Here is a 20,923-nt window from a genome sequence, read left to right on the forward strand (position 1 = left end):
CGCCATTATGTGTCCCCCCCCTCCTTTTGCTACAAAAGGGTGAAGTTCACTATCTGTTAGCCATTCTACAATATCAACCTTCACTGACGAGATCCTGATGATCGAAACAGCTGCTGTCTGAAGGAGCAGAGTACTAACTGAACTGTTGTTTTGCTGATGGTGTGCCGTGGCCACATGTTGAGGTCGGCCGGATAGTGCAGCGGTGTGGTGTGGTGTGGTGTGGTGTGGTGTGGTGTGGTGTGGTGTGGTGTGGTGTGGTGGTTGATAGGAATAAGAACTACATTATGTAAAGAGAAAAGGACCTATAACTCTAAGTTACTAGTTATGACTAACAGTCCACCAAGGATTAGGTACCGATATAATATACAGTCAGATAGTGCCACAACTAGGCACAAAACCTGAGTCCTGACAAGGATATTGAGACATTCGACGACCTGACACCTAGCTCCAACACATTTACGAAGCGCAAACCAACAACCTTCCAACTTGGAAGGCTCAGGTGCGGAAATTTCCAATGAGGTTGACTTTCGATTCGTGATAGTTCGTCTTCGCTTGGCTTCCCCTCTTCATGTCTTTGTACATACTAACCTTTGCGTTTCCCAAGTTGGGTGGTCTGTTGCCTTGCGTTTTCCAGTTGTAGTAAGACTGGTTTGTCCAATGGTGGGCTTACTAGTCTTGTCATCATCAACTCATCCCTTAACGTTGGACATTCTTTGTTGCAGAGGGATATAGCTCGTGCACATCTTCGTTGCGCAGCCCTTCCTCTCATCGGCACTTTCCGCACCTGAGCCTTCCCAATTGGAAGGTTGTTGGTTTGCGCTTCGTAGATGTGTTGGAGCTAGGTGTCAGGTCGTCGAATGTCTCAATATCCTTGTCAGTGTTGTGCCTTGTTGTCGCACTATCTGACTGTATATTATCTCGTTACCTTGGTTACCTTGGTAGACTGTTAGTCATAACTAGTAACTTATAGGTCCTTTTCTCTTTACATAATAGTATTGGCTATTGGCTCAAGATCCGAGTTTGTAAGAAATACGTACATGTACATGTACATTTTCGACGTGTCCATTAACATCGTCATATGGCTATCAAGACAAGTGATGTTGGCATACGAGTCAATACCAAGGGAGTGATGATGTGAAATAATGGTAAAAACATCTATTTGCGCTGCGCTGATGAGTCCCCAAAGGACGAAACAGTTCCGTCCGCAGATTGAGCCTTAGCAAGATGAAAACATTTAAAACGTTTCCGTTTGAGATAAGAATGATATTAACCCAATGAATAGAATGAGTTGCGCCCTCAGTACAAACACCATGAGCAAAACTACTCAAAACCACTCCAACAATACATACAGCTAGTATGCATCTTGTACCATCATCCTTCAATGCGGCGGACCCCATGGTAGGTAGGCCTTGACGGATTATGCTAGCATAATGTTTCGCATAATTCCTACCAAAATCGAATAATCGCATAATTCGAGGCAAATTGCATACAAATTGCATAAATAATGGAATAATCCGCCTGTTCGCATCAAATTCCATAGAGTTGTACATGTTCTACAAGTACAAGTACAAGTAGATGCACCAGGAAGTCATACAGTCATGTAGGTTTGGGACTCCCTTCATAACATGTCCAGTCCAGTCCACTACAATCAGTGACGGTCGTAGCTACAATTGTAGGTCGGACGGTGCGTAGACCCCGTTGAACTTTTGCTACTACAGTACAACGCCCTATACAAAAATATTCCCTGTTATTTTGCACAGAACCATCATTATACATGTACATTAGCAGCATATGTGAGCATAATGCGGCATAATATGATAACTTTTAGCATAAAAATAGCATAATTCTGCAATTTTTTCAGCAATGCGAAAAGCATAATTTCACGAAAATATTAGCATAATCCGTCAAGGCCTAATGGTAGGCGGTCAGCCTAATAAAGTTATTATTATATATTTTTAAAGGCTATGAGAAGATTCATATGTGAAGACATGGAAGAAGGGGAAGAAGTAAAGAAGAAGAGAAACCTCTCGAAAAAATAGATTTCAACCACCTCACATACATGTACATGTATTCATCAGCGAATGTACGTAACAATGGAATGGGGACTACTTGAAACAAATCTTATAATTATGGACAAAATTAATAACAGTAAAAGAAAGGGGAAAAGAGCGAAACAAAAAAGGTGATTATACTACATGCATGTATTCAGCGGGAGACAATTTCAGCAGGTAACAACATGCATGTGTGAATCACCAGCATCAGCAAGACACAGAAAACAAGTACAGACGAGAGGAATGTGTGAACGGAGGGGGGGGGGGGGTAATGTTAACATTTAGGAAATGCTTCCAGTACAATTAATCGTTCTTGTTGCTATAATAAACTGCTCCCTCGGAAACGCTAGTTTATAAACTTTCTATTTTTAATATAATGGCATACAATGTAAGAAAGGAGATGGACACAATGTTACGAGTCATGACTAACTGTCCACCAACGTAACCAGATCATAATTATACAGTCAGTGAGTGCGACAAAATGGCACAAAACTAACAAGGAGTACTGAGACATTCAGCGACCTGACACCTATATGTAGCTCCAACACTTCTCCAAGGCGCAAACCAACAACCTTCCAACCTTCGCTTAGATTCCCCTCTCTACAGCGTACGTTTGTTTTTGTTTTACTTTGTTTTACTTCGCTTAATACAAACGGGAATTTCTTCCCAAACGGGAATTTCTTCCCAATGACAAGGTTCCGAAGAGGGAAGAAAAAGAATGAGAGAGAGAGAAAAAAGGTGTGTATGCACTGGAAATGATAGTCAGCTGGAGATCAATAGTACGGAACCATTGTCAAACATGGCATTTGCTACTGTTGCATGTATCTAGCAAGGAATACATCAGCCACAGTCAATGACCAATTGCGTAAGGTAGTCCGTACTGCTGCAGCTTTCAAGGTCTCCAGCGTTTGTCTGGAGCGCACGTCTCCAGGTAATCTGTTCCGTTTACCTGTAGCGTTGAAGGCATACAGTTTATATTACATAAACTTGATCCTCCCAAGTAACTTAGGTGGTCTGTTGCTTTGAGTTGTCGAGTTGTAGTAAGGCCGGTATGTCCAATAGTCTTACTGGTTTCGTCATCATCCAGTAACTTTCGGCAGTCTTTGTTGCTGTGGGGGCGTAGCTCGTTTCTCTTCTTCGTTGTGCTTTCCTTCCCCTCTTGGACCTTTCCGAACCTTAGGCTTAGCCTTCCAAGTTGGAAGGCTGTTGGTTTGCGACTTGGAGAAGTGCTGGACCTAGGTCTCAGGTCGCTGAATGCCTCAGTACTCTTTGTCAGTTTGTGCCATTTTGTCGCACTCGCGGACTGTATTATCTGGTTACGTTGGGGGACAGTTAGTCATAACTTGTAACATTCTGTCCTTCTGTTTTACCCATCCGAGTTCAATTGTGCATACGCTGTACATGTACATGTATTTTGAAGGAAATATTAATTAATGCGACAAAAATGCTGTTGATTGTGCTGCTCTTCAGTTCAAGACAAGAGGATGAAGCTAACGTCTTGTCTTGAACTCAGTTGACAGTTGAAGTCGTTCCCCAGACCCCCCTGGCCGCGGGCAGGAAACTGGCAGGCATGATGCAGTGCACTTCTCCCTGCCTGTACAGCTGTGTTGCCTAGCGGGGGGCGGGGGAGTCCCCTGCAAGCACCTGCGGAAACGTGCAGGTCAGAATTCTAGAAGTACAGTCCTGCGGTGGAAAAACAAGTAGACTCTACTACAGAGTACAGTACAATCGTACTCTTAGCCTTACTACATGTACAGTACAGTCAGTACATTGTAGACCTACTGATACGCGCAGTAACAGTATCAGCTGTTACTGTTAGTGTTATAGATCAGGCTGGCTCTCATTAGCAGTCACTGCAGTACTAGTACTATATACGCCTTACTGCCCTTAGACTTAGACTTTAGTTAGAGCCTTGGGGCTACTACTACACGTAGACCTAGTAAGCCTAAGCTAAGGACTTAGGACGGTAGGTCTACACCACGGTGTATCTAGTATCTACACGTACGGGTGACTTCCCACAGTGAGTGGCGGGAAAGGAACTGCTCGGCATTGCAGAGGAAAGGAATCGCTCAGCATGATCCAGCTATTCCAGGTCATTTACTATTAGTATTACTTGTACTAGTGGTAGACGTAGTCTTAGACTTTGCATATCACTTATCAGTAGGTTGTGAGTCAGCCGTCATTCATCGGAAGAATCGTAAGCGCTACAAGTCTGTGTCTGTGAGGTAAGGTGGGTCCATCAAGGCATCTCAGGATCTGCAGGATCAGAATGTCCGAGAATCTCTTCCTTCCTTCCTTTTCTCTTTTTTCAGAAGATTGCTGCTAGGTTGAAAGTGGCGGTAAAGAATCTCTTCCTTTGCCATCTGAAGTACATGTACATGTACATGTACCTGCGTGTAGTTCCGTATCGAGTCTCCCACTTACTCTCCTGTAGCACTAGTATTAGCAATGTGCTGTGCATTGAACGTAACGTTCGTGTATGACACTCGATAATCGAGAGAAGAGAACGCGGTTGTGGCTCTGCATTTATCTGAAATTTCTTCTCTGAGCCGAAAAACGAGAACAGTTGGATACTTCGCCAATCTGGTCAACCAGACTCGCGAAACGCAAACCGAACGTGCTGTGCCGACTGAGCTCGCGAGACGCCTAGAGATTCAAATAATTGGTACTTGAAATAATAAAGACTTTTACCACTACCTCGACCAGATGAATAAATCAGATGTGATTATTACCGGTACCGGTAGTACGTATCGGTTATACATAGTATAGCCTGATAAGTTGCTAACAGTGCAGGAACACCACTGTCCATTCATTGGAAATGGTGGCACCCGGACCCTAGCATTGACGTCTTTTTTTATTTATTTTTTTAATGTTTATTTGAATTCGCTTCACTTCTGGCTCATATAATTAGACGCAATTTTTTTTCTTTTCGCAGGCTTTATTCGATGATCCGTGCAACTCATCCTATTCTTAATAATATACTGTCCGGAAAAGAAAGTTTAAAATAGCAGGGGGGGGGGGGGGGGGGGTAGAGCTGCGACGAAATTAATTTGCTTCATTGGACTTTTGTAGTTACCTGCAATGCAGACTTGATCATTATGGTACTTACATAATTATACATGTACATGGCTTGGTGCAGTGCAAGGCCAGACATATTCTCATACCGCTCAATGTACATGTACATCTGGATGTGTGTTGCAGTTGTTCTCCTTTGAGATGGAGGCGCAACCCAAAATTGTGGCCAAGAGTGCGGCAGAGCTCAAAGACGGTGATCATGTGTTTGTGCGCCGTTTCAAGTGGCAAACGAAGACTGCCAATGCAGACGGGACTGTCCGGTACCGATATTCTCATCATGGTAAGACACCAGTGTAAGCGCTATTCGCTGTTGACGATCACGGGTGGTGTTCGTACTACGTACTAACTCACCTCACTGCACAGCACTCTTGCCTACTGCTGAAATGAATTCCAAATCGGGTCAAGCCAGTGTGTTCTTGTAAGACCATTTCTATCAACGAACATTTTCTTAAATCAAACGATGTTTTTAAACAAGTTGTAAGTTCGGATTATAGACAAATTGAGATAATTCGGTAAATTCTGAGTTTGTATTCTACAAAACAATGTACATTTACACATATCCATACATCCTGTACACACACCTTGTACACACTCTCTCTAACGGTCTCTAGGCTACACTGCAATTGATATACATTAGCTCAAATTTTCGGGCAAGGCCCATCATCAGGATTATAGACAGTGTACAGGATGTATGGATTCAAGTATTGGCTACAGTGGAGTCTCCAAACCTTGAGAAAAGTGTTTCCGAATTTACACATATGCACAGTTATTTGCTAGGTCTGATATCCAGAATTCGTCACAATCAATTTTCACGTCTCTAACCAACAAAATCAGAAGATTGTTAGGTTGAAAATGGCGGTAAAGTATTAATTTTGGTCACAACGCATCAGGCGATGACAAGCTTGGTGGAATTTCGAGCTCAGGTGTGTCCTAGCCAGAAAGTGTCATACGTGTTAAACTTGCTAGACCAGAGTCACATGTAACCGTGCACCCGAAGATAGCGCTCAAGTGTACATACCCATAGCACACTGTACACTGACTGACTGCAGTACATGTACAAGTACATACCCATAGCACACTGTACACTGACTGACTGCAGTACATGTACAAGTACATACCCATAGCACACTGTACACTGACTGACTGCAGTACATGTACAAGTACATACCCATAGCACACTGTACACTGACTGACTGCAGTACATGTACAAGTACATACCCATAGCACACTGTACACTGACTGACTGCAGTACATATACAAGTACATACCCATAGCACACTGTACACTGACTGACTGCAGTACATGTACAAGTACATACCCATAGCACACTGTACACTGACTGACTGCAGTACAAGTACAAGTACATGACCATAGGATACTGTACACTGACTGACTGCAGTACATATACAAGTACATACCCATAGCACACTGTACACTGACTGACTGCAGTACATATACAAGTACATACCCATAGCACACTGTACACTGACTGACTGCAGTACATATACAAGTACATGACTGGTGCACTGCTTTTAAAGTAAGCCGTAGCATACTCGAGTCACGGTTCAGCTGCGACATATCGAGGCAGTAATTGTTGACCCTATGCACTTATTTGACCCCTACTCCCAATTGCACAAATGACATACATATACTCATGGTGTGCAAGCTTATTCGATTTATCGATATACTGTATAGCAGGAAATTTTCGGAAGGAATTTATTTTCGTACGTTTTTTTGCACTAAAATTAATTCCGTACTAAAGTTTGTTCATGTGAGATTATGTACTCTATACATGCAGCAGTACATACATACTGCTTGCAAACACGTTTATTTAGCATGCACTGATGCAGCACTGTACGAATATGTAATCTGTACCAAAGGTCGAAGTTCGGCTTTGTCCGAAAATATTTCCGTCCGAAACTTTCCTGCTATGCAGTACATGCATGTGTGCCTCTTGGAATGCCCACATGTACATGTACATGTATGGAACCCATGTTAAGGATCTGCTAGTCATCCAACTTGACACAATGCTTTGTTCTTTCTCATCCACTACCGACGCTTATACTTAAGTTATAGGCACGATCTAAGCAATATATTGGTTTGGCTGATCCTAATTGTTATGTCAGTGTCCACACACATATCGTCTCCCTTATTAAATTGCTGCACCTCTTTCATGTGTGTCATACTTATCTATGAAGGAATTTATGATGCAGTGAACAAGAAAGTCATTCAGTTCGGACGACCATCGAAGGAAAGGCCTCAAAAGAGAGACGTGACGCCACTCTTTCTACCTGGAGGTGTTAGACGCAGGGCGAGGGAGGTGGTCATGAAGGGCTTGGGAGGATTTTCTTCGCTGTTCTCATCCCAAATCATTCACCATGATCTGGGCACGTTCATGCAGTATCGAGATAAGAAAGTGCTGGTATACTCCTACTTAGGGGAAACCCCTAATCAGGAACATCCAGCAGAGGACCCCTATGGCATTGATGGCATATCACCAGACTACGAACGGAACAAGTCAGTTGAGCTGCGGGGACAGGATGCTCCACGTTCACATGCTGCCGACATCGCACGCTGGTTACTCAAAAACCAACCGCACTTGTTCAGCAGTTACCACATCTTCAAGAGCAACTGTGAGCATTTCGCCACTCTGTGTAAGACTTGCCGCATAGATACTATGGAAGAGCTGGTAGAGATATGCAAGACAGAGTCCGTGAACGGAATAATGAAAATGAACGACTGGACAAAGTACAGTCTATGCCGCAGCTTGCAATCAGAGCGGTACATGCGTGGCGCAAGAGGACTGCGTAGCGTTACAGGCAATGACAAATGGATCACGGATGCAGGTGATGAGGCTGCGAAGGCTGCAACCAGTGATGAGCAGGCAGTTGCTGAATTCACAGCATGCAGAGACGATGAGGAGGCGGCTTTGATACGCCGCTGTGAAGCTGAGGATTGTGAAATCGAAGAGTGTGGACTGGAAGATGAATACGATTCTTGAAATGAATCCCTCTCATCCTTTTGTCCCCCCCCCCCCCCCCCTCCCACTTCCGAACACCTTTTTGCTAAGCCACTGGCTGTAGTGTGGGCATGCAATGAACAGCCTGTGATATATATTTGTCGGACAAGCACTTTCTGCAAACCTGTAGGCTGCAGGCAACCAGCCATCTGTGACTACCGTTTACACAGCCACTCTTCTTATCCAGATACTCCCATTTTGCCTCTCCATTTTTCTTTCTTTTAATCTCTTTTAATCTCTTTACCTACATTCTATCCCGTTCTTAAGTGAATTGTTAAAACGGTTTCTTTTTTTCCTAATTTGGTACGCAGGATTGACAGCAAAACCGAGACCTGAAGGTCGTTGGAGTCATTCCTGTCTCGTCAACACGCTGCAGTCTATGCATGGTTTCATGTTCTGGAGTCATTCCTGTCTCGTCAACACGCTGCAGTGTATGCATGGTTTCATGTTCTAGAGTAATTCCTGTCTCGTCAACACGCTGCAGTGTATGCATGGTTTCATGTTCTGGAGTCATTCCTGTCTCGTCAACACGCTGCAGTGTATGCATGGTTTCATGTTCTGGAGTTATTCCTGTCTCGTCAACACGCTGCAGTGTATGCATGGTTTCATGTTCTGGAGTCATTCCTGTCTCGTCAACACACTGCAGTCACGTATGCATGGTTTCATGTTCTGCATCTGGTATTGCATGGGCAGCGGAACCGGTGCGTTTGGTCAGGCCATTTGGTCAGGCCATGGCCGGACCAACTCTTTGGCCACCAACGTACGTGTGCTATCTACTGCGGCGGTCATGTGTAGCCGCCATGACATACACAAACTGTGAACGCCTGTGGTATGGCGCGGACCAATACAACAATTGCACAGGCCGGCACTGTTATGTGGCTTGTAGCAGAAATTCAGTCCACGCATCACGGCTAGGGTCCTTGAACTACTTCACGAAAATGATAGCGTAAGGATGGGCATGAAATATTTACCTCACAATAGCTTGTGAGGGACTTCTAAAGTGTTTACTAACAGCAGCCTTCGGCTAACAAAATAAAAAGTGATGCCGACAGGATGTTATCATGGAAAAATGTCATGCCTAGCGTGTCTTCATCAACTTTGGCAACGATTTCACTGCCACTAGTACTCTGACATCATTGTGAATTGGTAAAAATCTAACAGCAAGAAAGAAAGCATGAAGGATTGTACCAGCTTTCGAAAATCTCAGCAATAAAACAAACAATTATCCGAACTGAAAGGCATGCCATGATAAATCATTCTCTTTTTACTAATAAACCTGCTGTCACAAGATATACTTTTCATAGGCATTGAACTGTATGAATTTCAAACAAATTGTTTTGCTGGATTGGATTGAGGGATCATGACTAAGCATACTGAGACCACTCATGAGAAGTCGTCAATGGGTTTGTTTTCTTTCGGTAGCGGATTAGCCCATCCCACCACTATCTTGCGCTTTCCTGTGAACGGCTGCACAATGCACACACACACACACACACACACACACACACACACACACACACACACACACACACACACACACACACAGAACAAGGGAAATCGTTCTTGCTTGTAAATTTCTCATGGCTTCACATGATGAGGGTGAATATAGGGGGAGGGGGAGAACGTGATCTCCTTGACTATATACTTCGTCTGCAACTATAATAGTAATTGCCTGAACAACAGTGTATTGCAGTAGCATTCTCAGATAAATTGGCTACTCCGTACGTTGTGTTTGGCCCACTGTAACATTACCTGTCGGCCGTGAGAGATGGCCAAGTTGTCGATCATCAGGATGTCGCCAAGCTGCCAGCGATCGTACTTGGTGTGCTTCCAGACAGTTTCTTGCAGGTGGTCACAATCCTGACGGGATACTTCCGTGCCTGAGCAGTGCACACGGGATTAGACAGCGTTTTTTTTAAATTTATTTTATTTTATTGGGAACACAGCCCTACAAAGAGACATGTGGAGACAAACACAAAACAAGACACAGGGGATGTAGGGACGACGTGCCGATGTACAGGAAGCAACTCAACCACCCAGGGGTCTCGGCGTTAGCGTTGCAACCTGCCATCGAAGAAAAAAAGGGGGGGGGGTGCATGGTCAAGTAGCAAAAATAATAATTTGGTGCGAGAAAGGGGCACGCTAGTATTGCACCAAATAATACGTGTAATAACTAAACCAAAAGGGAAAAAGAAAAAAGAAAACAATAATCATAACAAGCAAAGTACTAGTAGAAAGGTAAATACTAAATGGGTCTCAATATCATCGTCACAGGTACTGTGTGGACCACAGCCATCTCTTTCGGATTAGATCCTTACATACGCTGACCTTGAAGGTTTGGAGGCGTCTTGAATGAGGTTCGTGAAGCAGGAGGTCTGCAGGCAGGTTGTTCCAGGGTGTGATGGCGAAGAAGGGGAAGGATCGCAGGAGGTAGTCAGGGGCTGTGCGAGGGGGTGTCCACTTCAGCTGGAAGCCAAGGTGCGTCTGACATTTTTGCCCTGTGCGCATGCTAGCTACTGCAGGGGGCTTGGCTGGTGGCAGTATGGCCTTTACCTGTGGAAGCCCTGGAACGTAGTGCAGCTTGTACAAGTATGACAGGGCTGCCACCATCCGGCAAAGCTGAAGCCTTTGGAGGATCGTTCCAGGTCCCAGGAAATGCAGGGCACGTTGCTGAACCTTATCCAGCTGGGCCATGTTAGTTGCGGCTGCGCTCGACCAGGCCAGTGGGGCATATTCAAGTAGGGGTGCAGGGAACAAACTAATGATGGGAACTTGTTGCATGCAAAACGTTAGTCGCATTGAGCAGTACTATGCATGGAGTTTGCTATAGTACACGCCTGCTGCACTACGATATCCAATCGCCCCAAACTCATATTCAGCACCTAGTTCTATTGCCATAGTCTATGTACAGGTCGGCACTGTTACCATTAACTCTATTACGCCAACGGTACGGCAATGCACATTTCACGACAATGCAGATTTCATGACAATGCACATTTCCCAATCACAGAAATTGAGTATAATGTACCGACAAGGATCTTAAATTCTATATTCTTTTGCAGAATAGTATTCACAAAAACTGGTTACATTGTACTCAAAGACTAAATAATCTGGTAAAGTACAATACAAGATTCTAAAAAGATACTTTGTCCGACATAGTATAATTATTCTATCTATGGTGCACTAGACTGTCTGCCTGTATTACTAACACTACACTATATGACTGGCATAGAGTACATCACACTACACTACACTATACGACTGGCATAGAGTACATCACACTACACTACACGACTGGCATAGAGTACATCACACTACGCTAAACGACTGGCATAGAGTACATCACACTACTAGCGATGGACATCTTTGTAGCGGATGACACACAGTCGTAGTGCTGCGCTACCGCTTCTAGCGAGTCAGGCTCTTCGGCACATGACCAGACAAACTGACGGAAATAATACGGAGCATCAGCAAATCGAATATTCGAATGAAATTCGAGAATCGTCACGAAAAGCACTCAATCAGTCGAAACTAGGGCTTTGTTCGACTGAAAAATGCCCGCAAACAGAAAATACTTTTCGAATACTTTTCGAATGCTCCGCGCGTGCTCTAGTACACGGCGCACTACGAGTACTCATTCTTGCGCATGTAGCTACTAGTTCTTACTAAAGTACTAGTCCGGACTTCTTGTCAATCTTGACGCTTTCCTCTCTCTCGAACTGTGAAAAGTTTTATCAAGTGTGCATTTTGTTTCATTTCAAGTATCCTGGAATCATGGCTTTGTCACCAACTACCAGCCCCGGTATGCCTCCTGCTCCCAGTACTGCAGTAGCCCTGCTGGCGTTGTCTCGGCATCTGCGTCTATGGTGAGTTCCCCGCAGGGAGAGGGCAACTCAAAGTGTGCCAAATATTTGAGGGTCGACCTTACCATGGATCTCATTCTGCTGAGGCAGTGTAGGGCCCACCCTCACCTATTCGTCCGCGGGTCTCCTGATATGCAAGGGATAGCGGAGGAGCTCGGCCGAGATCCGCCTTTTCAAGGGGTCTCCAAGAGAGATCCTATCGCCAATAGCCTGAATCGGATGAAGCATCCGCCGCTTCGCGTCATCCCCAAAGGCAATGAGAAACAACAGCAACTCCGTTCATTGCACATCTCAAAATCCCAGTCCTCAACTGCTCAAGCTAAAAAAAACTCAATTCGAAAATACTGGACTGCGCTACATGCTGAACCTCTTTTTCATTCGAATTTTCTCTCTGATTTTCTTTTTGCCATTCGAATAATCAAATCGAAAATTCGATTTGCTGATGCTCCGTAATAATACAAGCAGGCAAACTAACCAACAAACAAACACACAGCTAAACAGAAAGACGGATCTTGTTTGTGTTGACACAACAAAAATGTAGAAAATACATAATAAATGAATCAAACAATCTCTCCTCCTTTTCTCCTCCATGCACTCTCAGGCGACTACCCTCACAGAGAAGAGGAGGAGAAATTGTTGCAATATTGAACAGGCGAATGGCACCGTTCACGACTTTTCAAATACATACCGTAAAGTCGCGGATAAAAGCCGGGCTTATAAGCACATAAGCCGGTTTCTGCATCAGGCTTCAATGCAAACCAGGCTTGTATGCAAACCAGGCTTATATGCACCACTGATATTTTTGCCAGGCTTGTATGCACATCGGCCGATCCGGGCTTGCATAGAACTTACTTAGAAGCCAGGCTTCTACGCGCGACACGCGTAGATCTACCACTGACCACCGGTATGGCGGCCGTTTTACTATGCACTGTACATAGCGCATGCACTCTTGACCTACCCGATCCGCGCTTGCATAGAAGCCAGGCTTCTACGCGCGACAGGCTTATATGCATTTGACCCGTTTGATTTTCAGGCTTCTATCCGCGATGTGCTTGTATGCAAACCCGGCTTTTATCCGCGACTTTACGGTACATGTAAAGTGAGACCTCTTTTTTTCAATTCATTAAAAGACTTACCATCTCCATACATTGTATGCATTCCAAGATTTTCAGAACCCCTCACAAACAGAATGATGTGCGAGAGGAGCAGCAGTAGCCAGGCAAACAGCCACCGGAGTAGGTTGCCTGTACGACGGGCGGAGTGCATCAGCTCACGTGCTAGCAACTTCTGGTGAAAGAGCTGTGCAGAGCAACATCCAACAAAATGTGTTCACGGCCTCAGGTGCACATTCATATTGCTACAGCGGCACAGACATGCACGTAAGATCTCCTGAATGTATATACATACGCACATGTGAATAGACTCACACGAATTCACATACAAACACACACACACACACACACACACACACACACACTTGGAAACACGTAGTACGTGCAGTATTGTCAGGCGCCGAGGAACGCAGCGCCGAATAACGAACAGGATACTAATTTACCAAGCACAGTATGCCGTTACTCCACAGCGCATAGACTGTTGTACGTGAAAATGAGACTGACGGCATAGGCTACGATGCTGATTCCCCAGTTCTTCGACGCCAAGTACTGAATACCCACACTTAAGGCCACAGTTTGTCTATTTCTGCTCATTTTTGGTTGTTCTCGGCATCAATGTATGCACAAAAGAATGCACACCTTTTGAGTTGCGATATTAGCTACTATTGAGCTTGTTTAGAAGATATGGATGCAATTTCAGCAACGTTCACGTGTTTTGGCATGGTTGAGTTGCGAAATACTTTGGCATATTTGGGAAAGGGCTACACCACCCTGAAAGTGGTTACGCAGGTAATGGCCACATGCAACTGAACATTAGTTTGTCTCACCTGCAAGTGGTTGAACCACACCTTGTCTCCAGTCTCTGGGTGTACCTGGTACGGCTCCGAAACATTAGTTAGCCGTAGATCATCATTCTCCTTCCAATCAACTGTCAAATCATCTTGCCTGGAGGACACCGGACAAGAAATGGGGGCATAATTGGGCGGTCAGTTCCTTGCAGAAAGGATGCGGTGTGGGCATTAATAAGGGCGATTGATCCGGCCACTGGAAATCGTACTCAACTACATCTCCCTGCTTGGCTAAACAGCTGCGCCACAGGTTCTGATGTAGGTGAAGGCAGGTTCCACCTCAACTAGGACAGCCCCACTTCAAGGAGCCATTATGAGATACCCTGCTGTGCAATGCGGAGTTGATTAGTCTGTCTCCATATCACATGATAATCATACATCTGAGCAATGCATACTATCGGGCAAGGTTACAAGCATGCATTGCTGGTGGGTTTTTGTCCAGTCCAGACCCGCCAGAACCAGCCTGGTTTGTCGGGTCATCACCAGACCAGCTTGTCGGACTCATGTATGTCTACTGCTGAGGAGGGTATGCGTACTTCGAAGTACAAGCTACATCACACACAAACTGTATAAAAGGGTGTGGTGTGGCCGGACCAAAAATGAAAAACTGCTCCCTTCGGTCCTGCGATTACACTGACTTCCGTTCTCCTGCATGCCTACCTTGCATCATCTTCAACGGCTGCCTTGTCTGTAGTCTCAAAGAGGTCCTCCCAGCCTTTGAGCATGGAAAGGTCAATGTCCATTGCTTGGCTCTTCTGACGATAGTTGCGAACGTACCTCACCTACACACAGGCCATTCAGAAAAGATGCATCATAGTAAGTCATTGCGCCAGAGATAGTGCAATATCCTACGATTATTTATCAGCAGTGCGAGAGACGGGATGTGTCAACTGACAACCGCTCTATCAGTTGGCAAATCCCCCTTTTTCTATAATGCAGTAGCGTGATGTCCACAAATATCTTAGTGTGTGAGAGAGAGAGAGAGAGAGAGAGAGAGAGAGAGAGAGAGAGAGAGAGAGAGGAGAGAGAGAGAGAGAGAGAGAGAGAGAGATAGATAGATAGATAGAGAGATAGAGATAGAGAGAGAGAGAGAGAGAGAGAGAGAGAGAGAGAGAGAGAGAGAGAAAAGATAGATAGAGAGAGCGCGCGCGCGAGAGAGAGAGAGAGAGAGAGAGAGAGAGAGAGAGAGAGAGAGAGAGAGAGAGAGAGAGAGAGAGAGAGAGAGAGAGAGAGAGAGAGAGAGAGAGAGAGAGAGAGAGAGAGAGAGAGAGAGAGAGAGAGAGAGAGAGAGAGAGAGAGAGAGAGAGAAGAGAAGACAGAGAGAGAGAAAGAGAGACAGAGACAGAGAGAGACAGAGAGAGAGGCAGAGAGAGACAGAGAGAGAGGCAGAGACAGAGAGAGAGAGAGAGAGAGAGAGAGAGAGAGAGAGAGAGAGAGAGAGAGAGAGAAGAGAGAAGAGAGAGAGAGAGAGACAGAGAGAGAGAGAGAGAGAGAGAGAGAGAGAGAGAGAGAGAGTGAGAGAGAGAGAGAGAGAGAGAGAGAGAGAGAGAGAGAGAGAGAGAGAGAGAGAGAGAAAGAGAGAGAGATGGGGGGGGGGGGAGAGAGAGAGAGAACGAAAGAGCCTTGCTGTAGGTCTTTTTTGAGTTTGTGTACATACCTGTATGGCTTACAAACCTAGTTTGAGTTCCTCCGCTAGCACGGGGTTATGTAACACTCATGTGATCAACTAGATCTCAAGTTGAACATCAGGGAACCATGGCATCTAGGGAGACAACTCTCAAGAGATTGGTTTCCGACACGGTGTGCATGTTGATCTCGGATTAGGGAGTTATATGAGACGGCCGTGGGCTGTGGAACTTGCAATTGCGATCTTGGCTTGCTGGCTCTAAACAGGGCCTAGACCTGCGGTGCCGTGACTGTGCGAGCGTTCACAAATCGACCCTGCGCCAAGTGCGACTGGAACCATTGGCCTGGGAGCGAAACTATCACTTACATCATTCCCCATTCTAGTCTCGCGGGTCATCTCCCCAGATCTGATCCTACGACTCTTTGCTGAATAGCAATATTGGTGTAGTAGCTAGTGGTTGGCTGATGATTGAAGCTCAGAGTAGTGACCAACTAGCCCTGCCATTGCTGTTCTGTGTCATACTGTACAAGCCATATTTATAACGAAGTGCTAACTCTAACGAGTTAACGAGGTAGAAATCTGTCGTTAAAATAGAAATCATTATACAGAAATTGATACAATACTGTTGCTATTGAGCGTTGAGAATGAGTGAGAATCGTTACCTTTGGTACACGTAAAACAGTCAATTTTAGGAAATCGTTATATATGCGGTGCCACGTTAGAACGAGAGAGCTTGGAAGCTCAGGGCCCTACGCTATGCTTTTTTGCCTTGATGACCTAGGCAAAAAAAGCATAGGGATGTTATAAAATTTTCATTTCGCCAATTTTTTTTCCAAGGCATAACCTGGGATTCGAGCCCGCACTATCGCCCTACATGCATTCGGATGATTCCCCGATACACTTCGCATTCATACTCATTCTTCCAAGTTGTTTCACGTTATGATCTTGCATTAATTTTGGAAGCCCTATTTGAATATTGTGACCAGCTGTTTGTGGCCAGCTGTCTTTGATGGTACGGTACGGTACGGGACAGATACGGGATAGCACCAGGCGTGACACAAATAAACAAACAAATAAACACCAAATTAAAAGCTATCTTGGCCCTGGCTAGCGCCAGACGTTACTGAAGTAACGTCTTCTGCATAGCTACGGGAATTAAAGCTATGTGGACCCTGGCTAGCGCCAGACGTTACTGAAGTAACGTCTTCTGCATAGCTACGGGAATAACGGCTTTTACAGTAGTAGTTGTGATAGTAGTACCGTACTCGCGCGATTAGAGCCCTCTCTCGAATAGTGCCCCAGTCTCTAAGATCCAGTGAAAAAATAATGTCCTCTCTTGAATAGTGCCCCTCCCCCCTCCCCGGGCTTGCAGCCAAGCGCATGTTCACGTTTTGTGTTTTTTTTGCTAATAGTCTTGTGTCCATGCACTGATGGTATCAGGATCAACATCGCAGTTCTTGTTGCTGTTTCTGTCGAGTCGTGATAGTTCACGGTAAACTTTGGCTCTGTTTTTCTTCGTTTTCATCCTGGATGACCTAAATGTACCTGCATTAAAAACAAATAGTGCCCTGTCTTGAATAGTGTCCCATCTGTGCTGGACAGTGAAGGTAATCATGCGAGTACGCCAGTAGGTTGTTTGAATCGGGTAACCCAGCCGACTACTATCGTTTTCGACGGTGCCCAATGTAATGTAATCAGAACAGGACTCTCGGAGGGTAGCAGCAGGGACGCAGGAGCGCGGCTGTGTAAGACCGGTGTAGTTTCCAAAGCTACATCTTTGTTCCGAAATATTATAATGTGGCAAAACATACATTCTCTCTGCGCATACCTTCTTCTCGTAAAGACGTTGCTTGAACTCGGGATTTAAGTCGTCATAGACTCGTCGAAAGTCGCAAAGAGACGTTTCTCCACCCTTCGACGTTGGCGCATTCAAACAACAGAAAAATATCCAATGCGGCGGTGACGGTAGAAAGCTCATCTCGATGTGCTGGGGAATCGGAAGAAACGGCGGTACTTCGGACGCAGAGAAGATATACTGCATGAAAGAGAACAATACATCGGACATACATAGCAGCAGACCACACACATAGTCTGGAAACTGGCGGTCAGCATTATTTGTCATAAAGTACCGTATTTTCCAGAGTATAAGCCACACTTTTTTATACAAGTAATTCACTCAAAAAAAGTCGTTGCGACTTAACGGCGATACATAGGGTAGATGCCTGCATTTCATGACAAAGGATCTGGGTGCGGATTATACTCCAGTGCGGCTTAGACTCCAGTGCGGCTTAGGCCACACCTAGCTAATTCTATGTTTCGCGTCGGAAATTTTCTGCCAAAGCCACACGGGCGGGCGAAAAAACAGAAGAAAAAACTCCATTCTACGTGTACTGAGCGATGTTGCACACAGAATAGCACCACTACACTCAGTCTGTAAGCTGTCACTTATCAAAATCGACACAAAGTCGGCACAGTACAGCTGATAGACTGGGCTGGAACGATTCTGCAACAGATTTCATGGATAGCTTCTTCTGCGCTTTGACATGAGTCGAGTGGAATTTCTCTCCATCACGACAATCCTGGAAAAATCTCGGAGTCCTTGACAAGTGGAATCTACGCTCGCTCGGTGAGCAGGCCCCCCCGGACGGCTTGGAAAGAACTTTCATCGCTCGCACTTTCTAAGTACCATCGCTTGGAATGCAAGATTATCAAGAAGCTGATAGATAACCTCTGATCTGCCATACTGGCTAGAGAATATTCGCCAGAACAGCCATCGATAGACTCGTCCGGGTGCTTTTTTTCTTATTATTAACGATTCGAAATGGTACGAGCGCGGTGACGTGAAACATAGAAATAACTTGGTGTGGCCTTACACTCCGGACAATAAGATAATGCATATTATCCAGGCTCCACCAATCATTTTATGTTTGCTACAAGACAATCCCATGCAATGACTAGGTGTTGTGTGATAAACCATTTCATAAGAACACCGTGACGAACATGTAAACGATGAATCCTTCACAGTCTGTTCCAACATAGAGGGTGAAACATGCATACCTCAGAGCAGCGCCAATACAAACACATACATGAACATACAACATACATGACTTGTACTTCCACCGCAGCACAGCAATACAAGCAGGATCTACATGTATGCTCATGAATGTATACATACTTACTGTCGTTCCCGGCTCCAGCACTCGGGGTGACGTGCCTCGGTATTTGTTGCTCATTTCTACGTCCAGGTTAAGAATGGCCTTCTCAAACTCCACAGCGGATGTCACCGCAAAGCCACGGAACCGAATAGCACCTGTTATAATGTGTGCAACAAGACATCAAATGAAAGATGTCACGAAAACAATTTCCGTAATTAATAGGCCATGCGTGCTAAGAGGATATTCTAAAACAGGTCAACCACGACCAATAATGATAGAAGATACTTTTTGCTACGAGTTACGCATAGACCGACGTACATGTAACACACCATTTTTAGTATCGGCTATAGTGATAACTTTAAAATACATGTAGCAATAATATCAAAGGCCCTATTTTTTTACTTTCTTCACGTTGCTTATTTTTATAGTGATACATGTACATGTACATAACAGAATTTTTTATGGAAATGCGGGCACTGTCAACTATGCCGCATGCTCATTTGTCAAAACGCCATGCTGGAAGTATTTCTTTGCCTTTCATGTGTCGATCGAAAAAAGAAGAAAAAAACGATCGTATCGCATATAGTGATGCATCGGTTATAGTGATAAAATCACGGAAATCAAAAGGGTACGCTATAGCCGATACAGACTGTACATGTATTTTCGGATGGCCCCTGGGCCCTTATAGCACGTCTCTCTATTTGGGAGATCCTGAGCTATGAACAGTTCCATCTTTCTTTCGGTAACGGTGCAGTGTAGGGTCCCAAATTATTTCCCACTTTCCCAGTGTTCTGTGTACTGTCATGCAAGGTTTCTGGGGTTCAGGTACACAGAAAGCACGCGTAGCAGCAAGAGTACATAACCCCCCCCCCCCCCCCAGAGTGTGCAACTCGACTATGGGTCGCATAATGGGTGCTGTCCCGACAGAATTTCAAGTTGACGTCATTTAGATGATGCAATGCGCACTGTACACGGATTATCAGACGAATCCGGAACCTGTGGTTGACCGAAGCCCATCGATCCTGTACAAATTATTGCAAAGAAAAACGTGTGATGCGTTGACACCCGTACACATGTTGTAAATCACTGGTGCAAGGAGCATTGCGACATAAATAATGACGTCAACTTGAAATTCTGTCGGGACAGCAGGGTATGTGGGAGTTGCACACTCTGGGGGTTATGTACTCTTGCAGTCTTGGTAGCAGTACGTACACAGAACACTGGGGAAGTGCGAAATAATTTGGGACCTTAAACTACATTGTACACCTTTACCTTTCTTTCTTTTTTTGTATCTCGGGCGGACGTGAAGAAATGGAATGAAACACAGCTGAGAATGAATATAATTTCAGTCTCCATCATCACAGCCTAGTATCCTAGTGGAGAACGATATTTGAAGGGCCTGTGAACGTATGCTTCTGCACTCACCATGTTCTGTAGTTTTCTGTTTCAGCCAAGATTCGTTCTCGTGCGCCCAGCTCGCCAGGAACTCAGCGCTGCATTCGCCTTTGGGCGTGATCGTTAGCGGGAGCGTGGGCTGTCCTGGAGGTCCGGTATCGAATGATACCGCCCCGATGTCCAGAGGTGTAACTTTGGGCATCTTTGGGTACTCCTCGGACCTGGACAGCAGACTAAGACTAATATGTACGACAATACTAATCACACCGGGAGTTCTTCATTCTATAAACATTTTGAAAAACACAAGTCATGTCAGTCATGCCTTGCGCCTCGAGCCTCACCTCTTGTCAATGTCAGTCTTGATCAGGGAGTCGTAAAAATGTTACATACCGGTACTGCATTGTATACAGTAGTACATTTTGTAGTAAAAAAATAATTGTAAAACTGTAAAAGCCTCACTGATAATGATATCTGAGTCCCTACATTGTAGCCTAGATATGGTAATAATAATAATTAGTCATACTTTTATTATAAAACCTACATGGTCTTGATCATGCAACACTGAAAGTGAAAGGTATGCGCATAGGAGTTAGATAATTATAATACTAGGACGGGTACCGGTATGACACGTATGAGTCATTGACAGCATGGATTATGAACAGCTCAGCTGTAGAGTAGATCTACACGATCTAGTACCAGTAGATGTACTCCATTTCGTGGATTCATGCACAGAATAATGGTCATAACTTTTTAGATCATTGTTCATTATTTTGAAAAC

General features: G+C 44.8%; 2 protein-coding genes across 3 annotated transcripts; one reads left to right on the forward strand and one right to left on the reverse strand.

Moving 5' to 3' along the window:
- The first annotated feature begins 4,060 nt into the window (after positions 1-4,060).
- LOC135809843 (uncharacterized) lies at positions 4,061-8,727 on the forward strand. 2 transcript variants are annotated; one of them, XM_065323278.1, is made up of 3 exons: positions 4,061-4,276; positions 5,253-5,406; positions 7,325-8,727. In XM_065323278.1, exons 2-3 carry the CDS (start codon positions 5,268-5,270, stop codon positions 8,125-8,127), a joined length of 942 nt encoding a protein of 313 aa, XP_065179350.1. In that variant the 5' UTR covers positions 4,061-4,276; positions 5,253-5,267; the 3' UTR covers positions 8,128-8,727. The 2 variants fall into 2 exon arrangements, with proteins under 2 accessions (XP_065179350.1, XP_065179351.1); XM_065323279.1 differs by lacking the exon at positions 4,061-4,276 and having other exon boundaries at positions 5,085-5,406.
- Positions 8,728-9,057: 330 nt separating this feature from the next.
- On the reverse strand, positions 9,058-20,477 carry LOC135809842 (dapdiamide synthesis protein DdaC-like). Its single transcript, XM_065323277.1, has 8 exons — positions 20,176-20,477; positions 18,775-18,905; positions 17,424-17,630; positions 14,629-14,750; positions 13,948-14,065; positions 13,145-13,307; positions 9,898-10,025; positions 9,058-9,612 (listed from the first exon to the last, which is right to left on the reverse strand). Exons 1-8 carry the CDS (start codon positions 20,345-20,347, stop codon positions 9,529-9,531), a joined length of 1,125 nt encoding a protein of 374 aa, XP_065179349.1. The 5' UTR covers positions 20,348-20,477; the 3' UTR covers positions 9,058-9,528.
- Between the last annotated feature and the right edge of the window lie 446 nt (positions 20,478-20,923).

The sequence above is a fragment of the Sycon ciliatum genome, chromosome 2 (assembly GCF_964019385.1).
Source record: "Sycon ciliatum chromosome 2, ocSycCili1.1, whole genome shotgun sequence".
Lineage (NCBI taxonomy): Eukaryota > Metazoa > Porifera > Calcarea > Leucosolenida > Sycettidae > Sycon > Sycon ciliatum.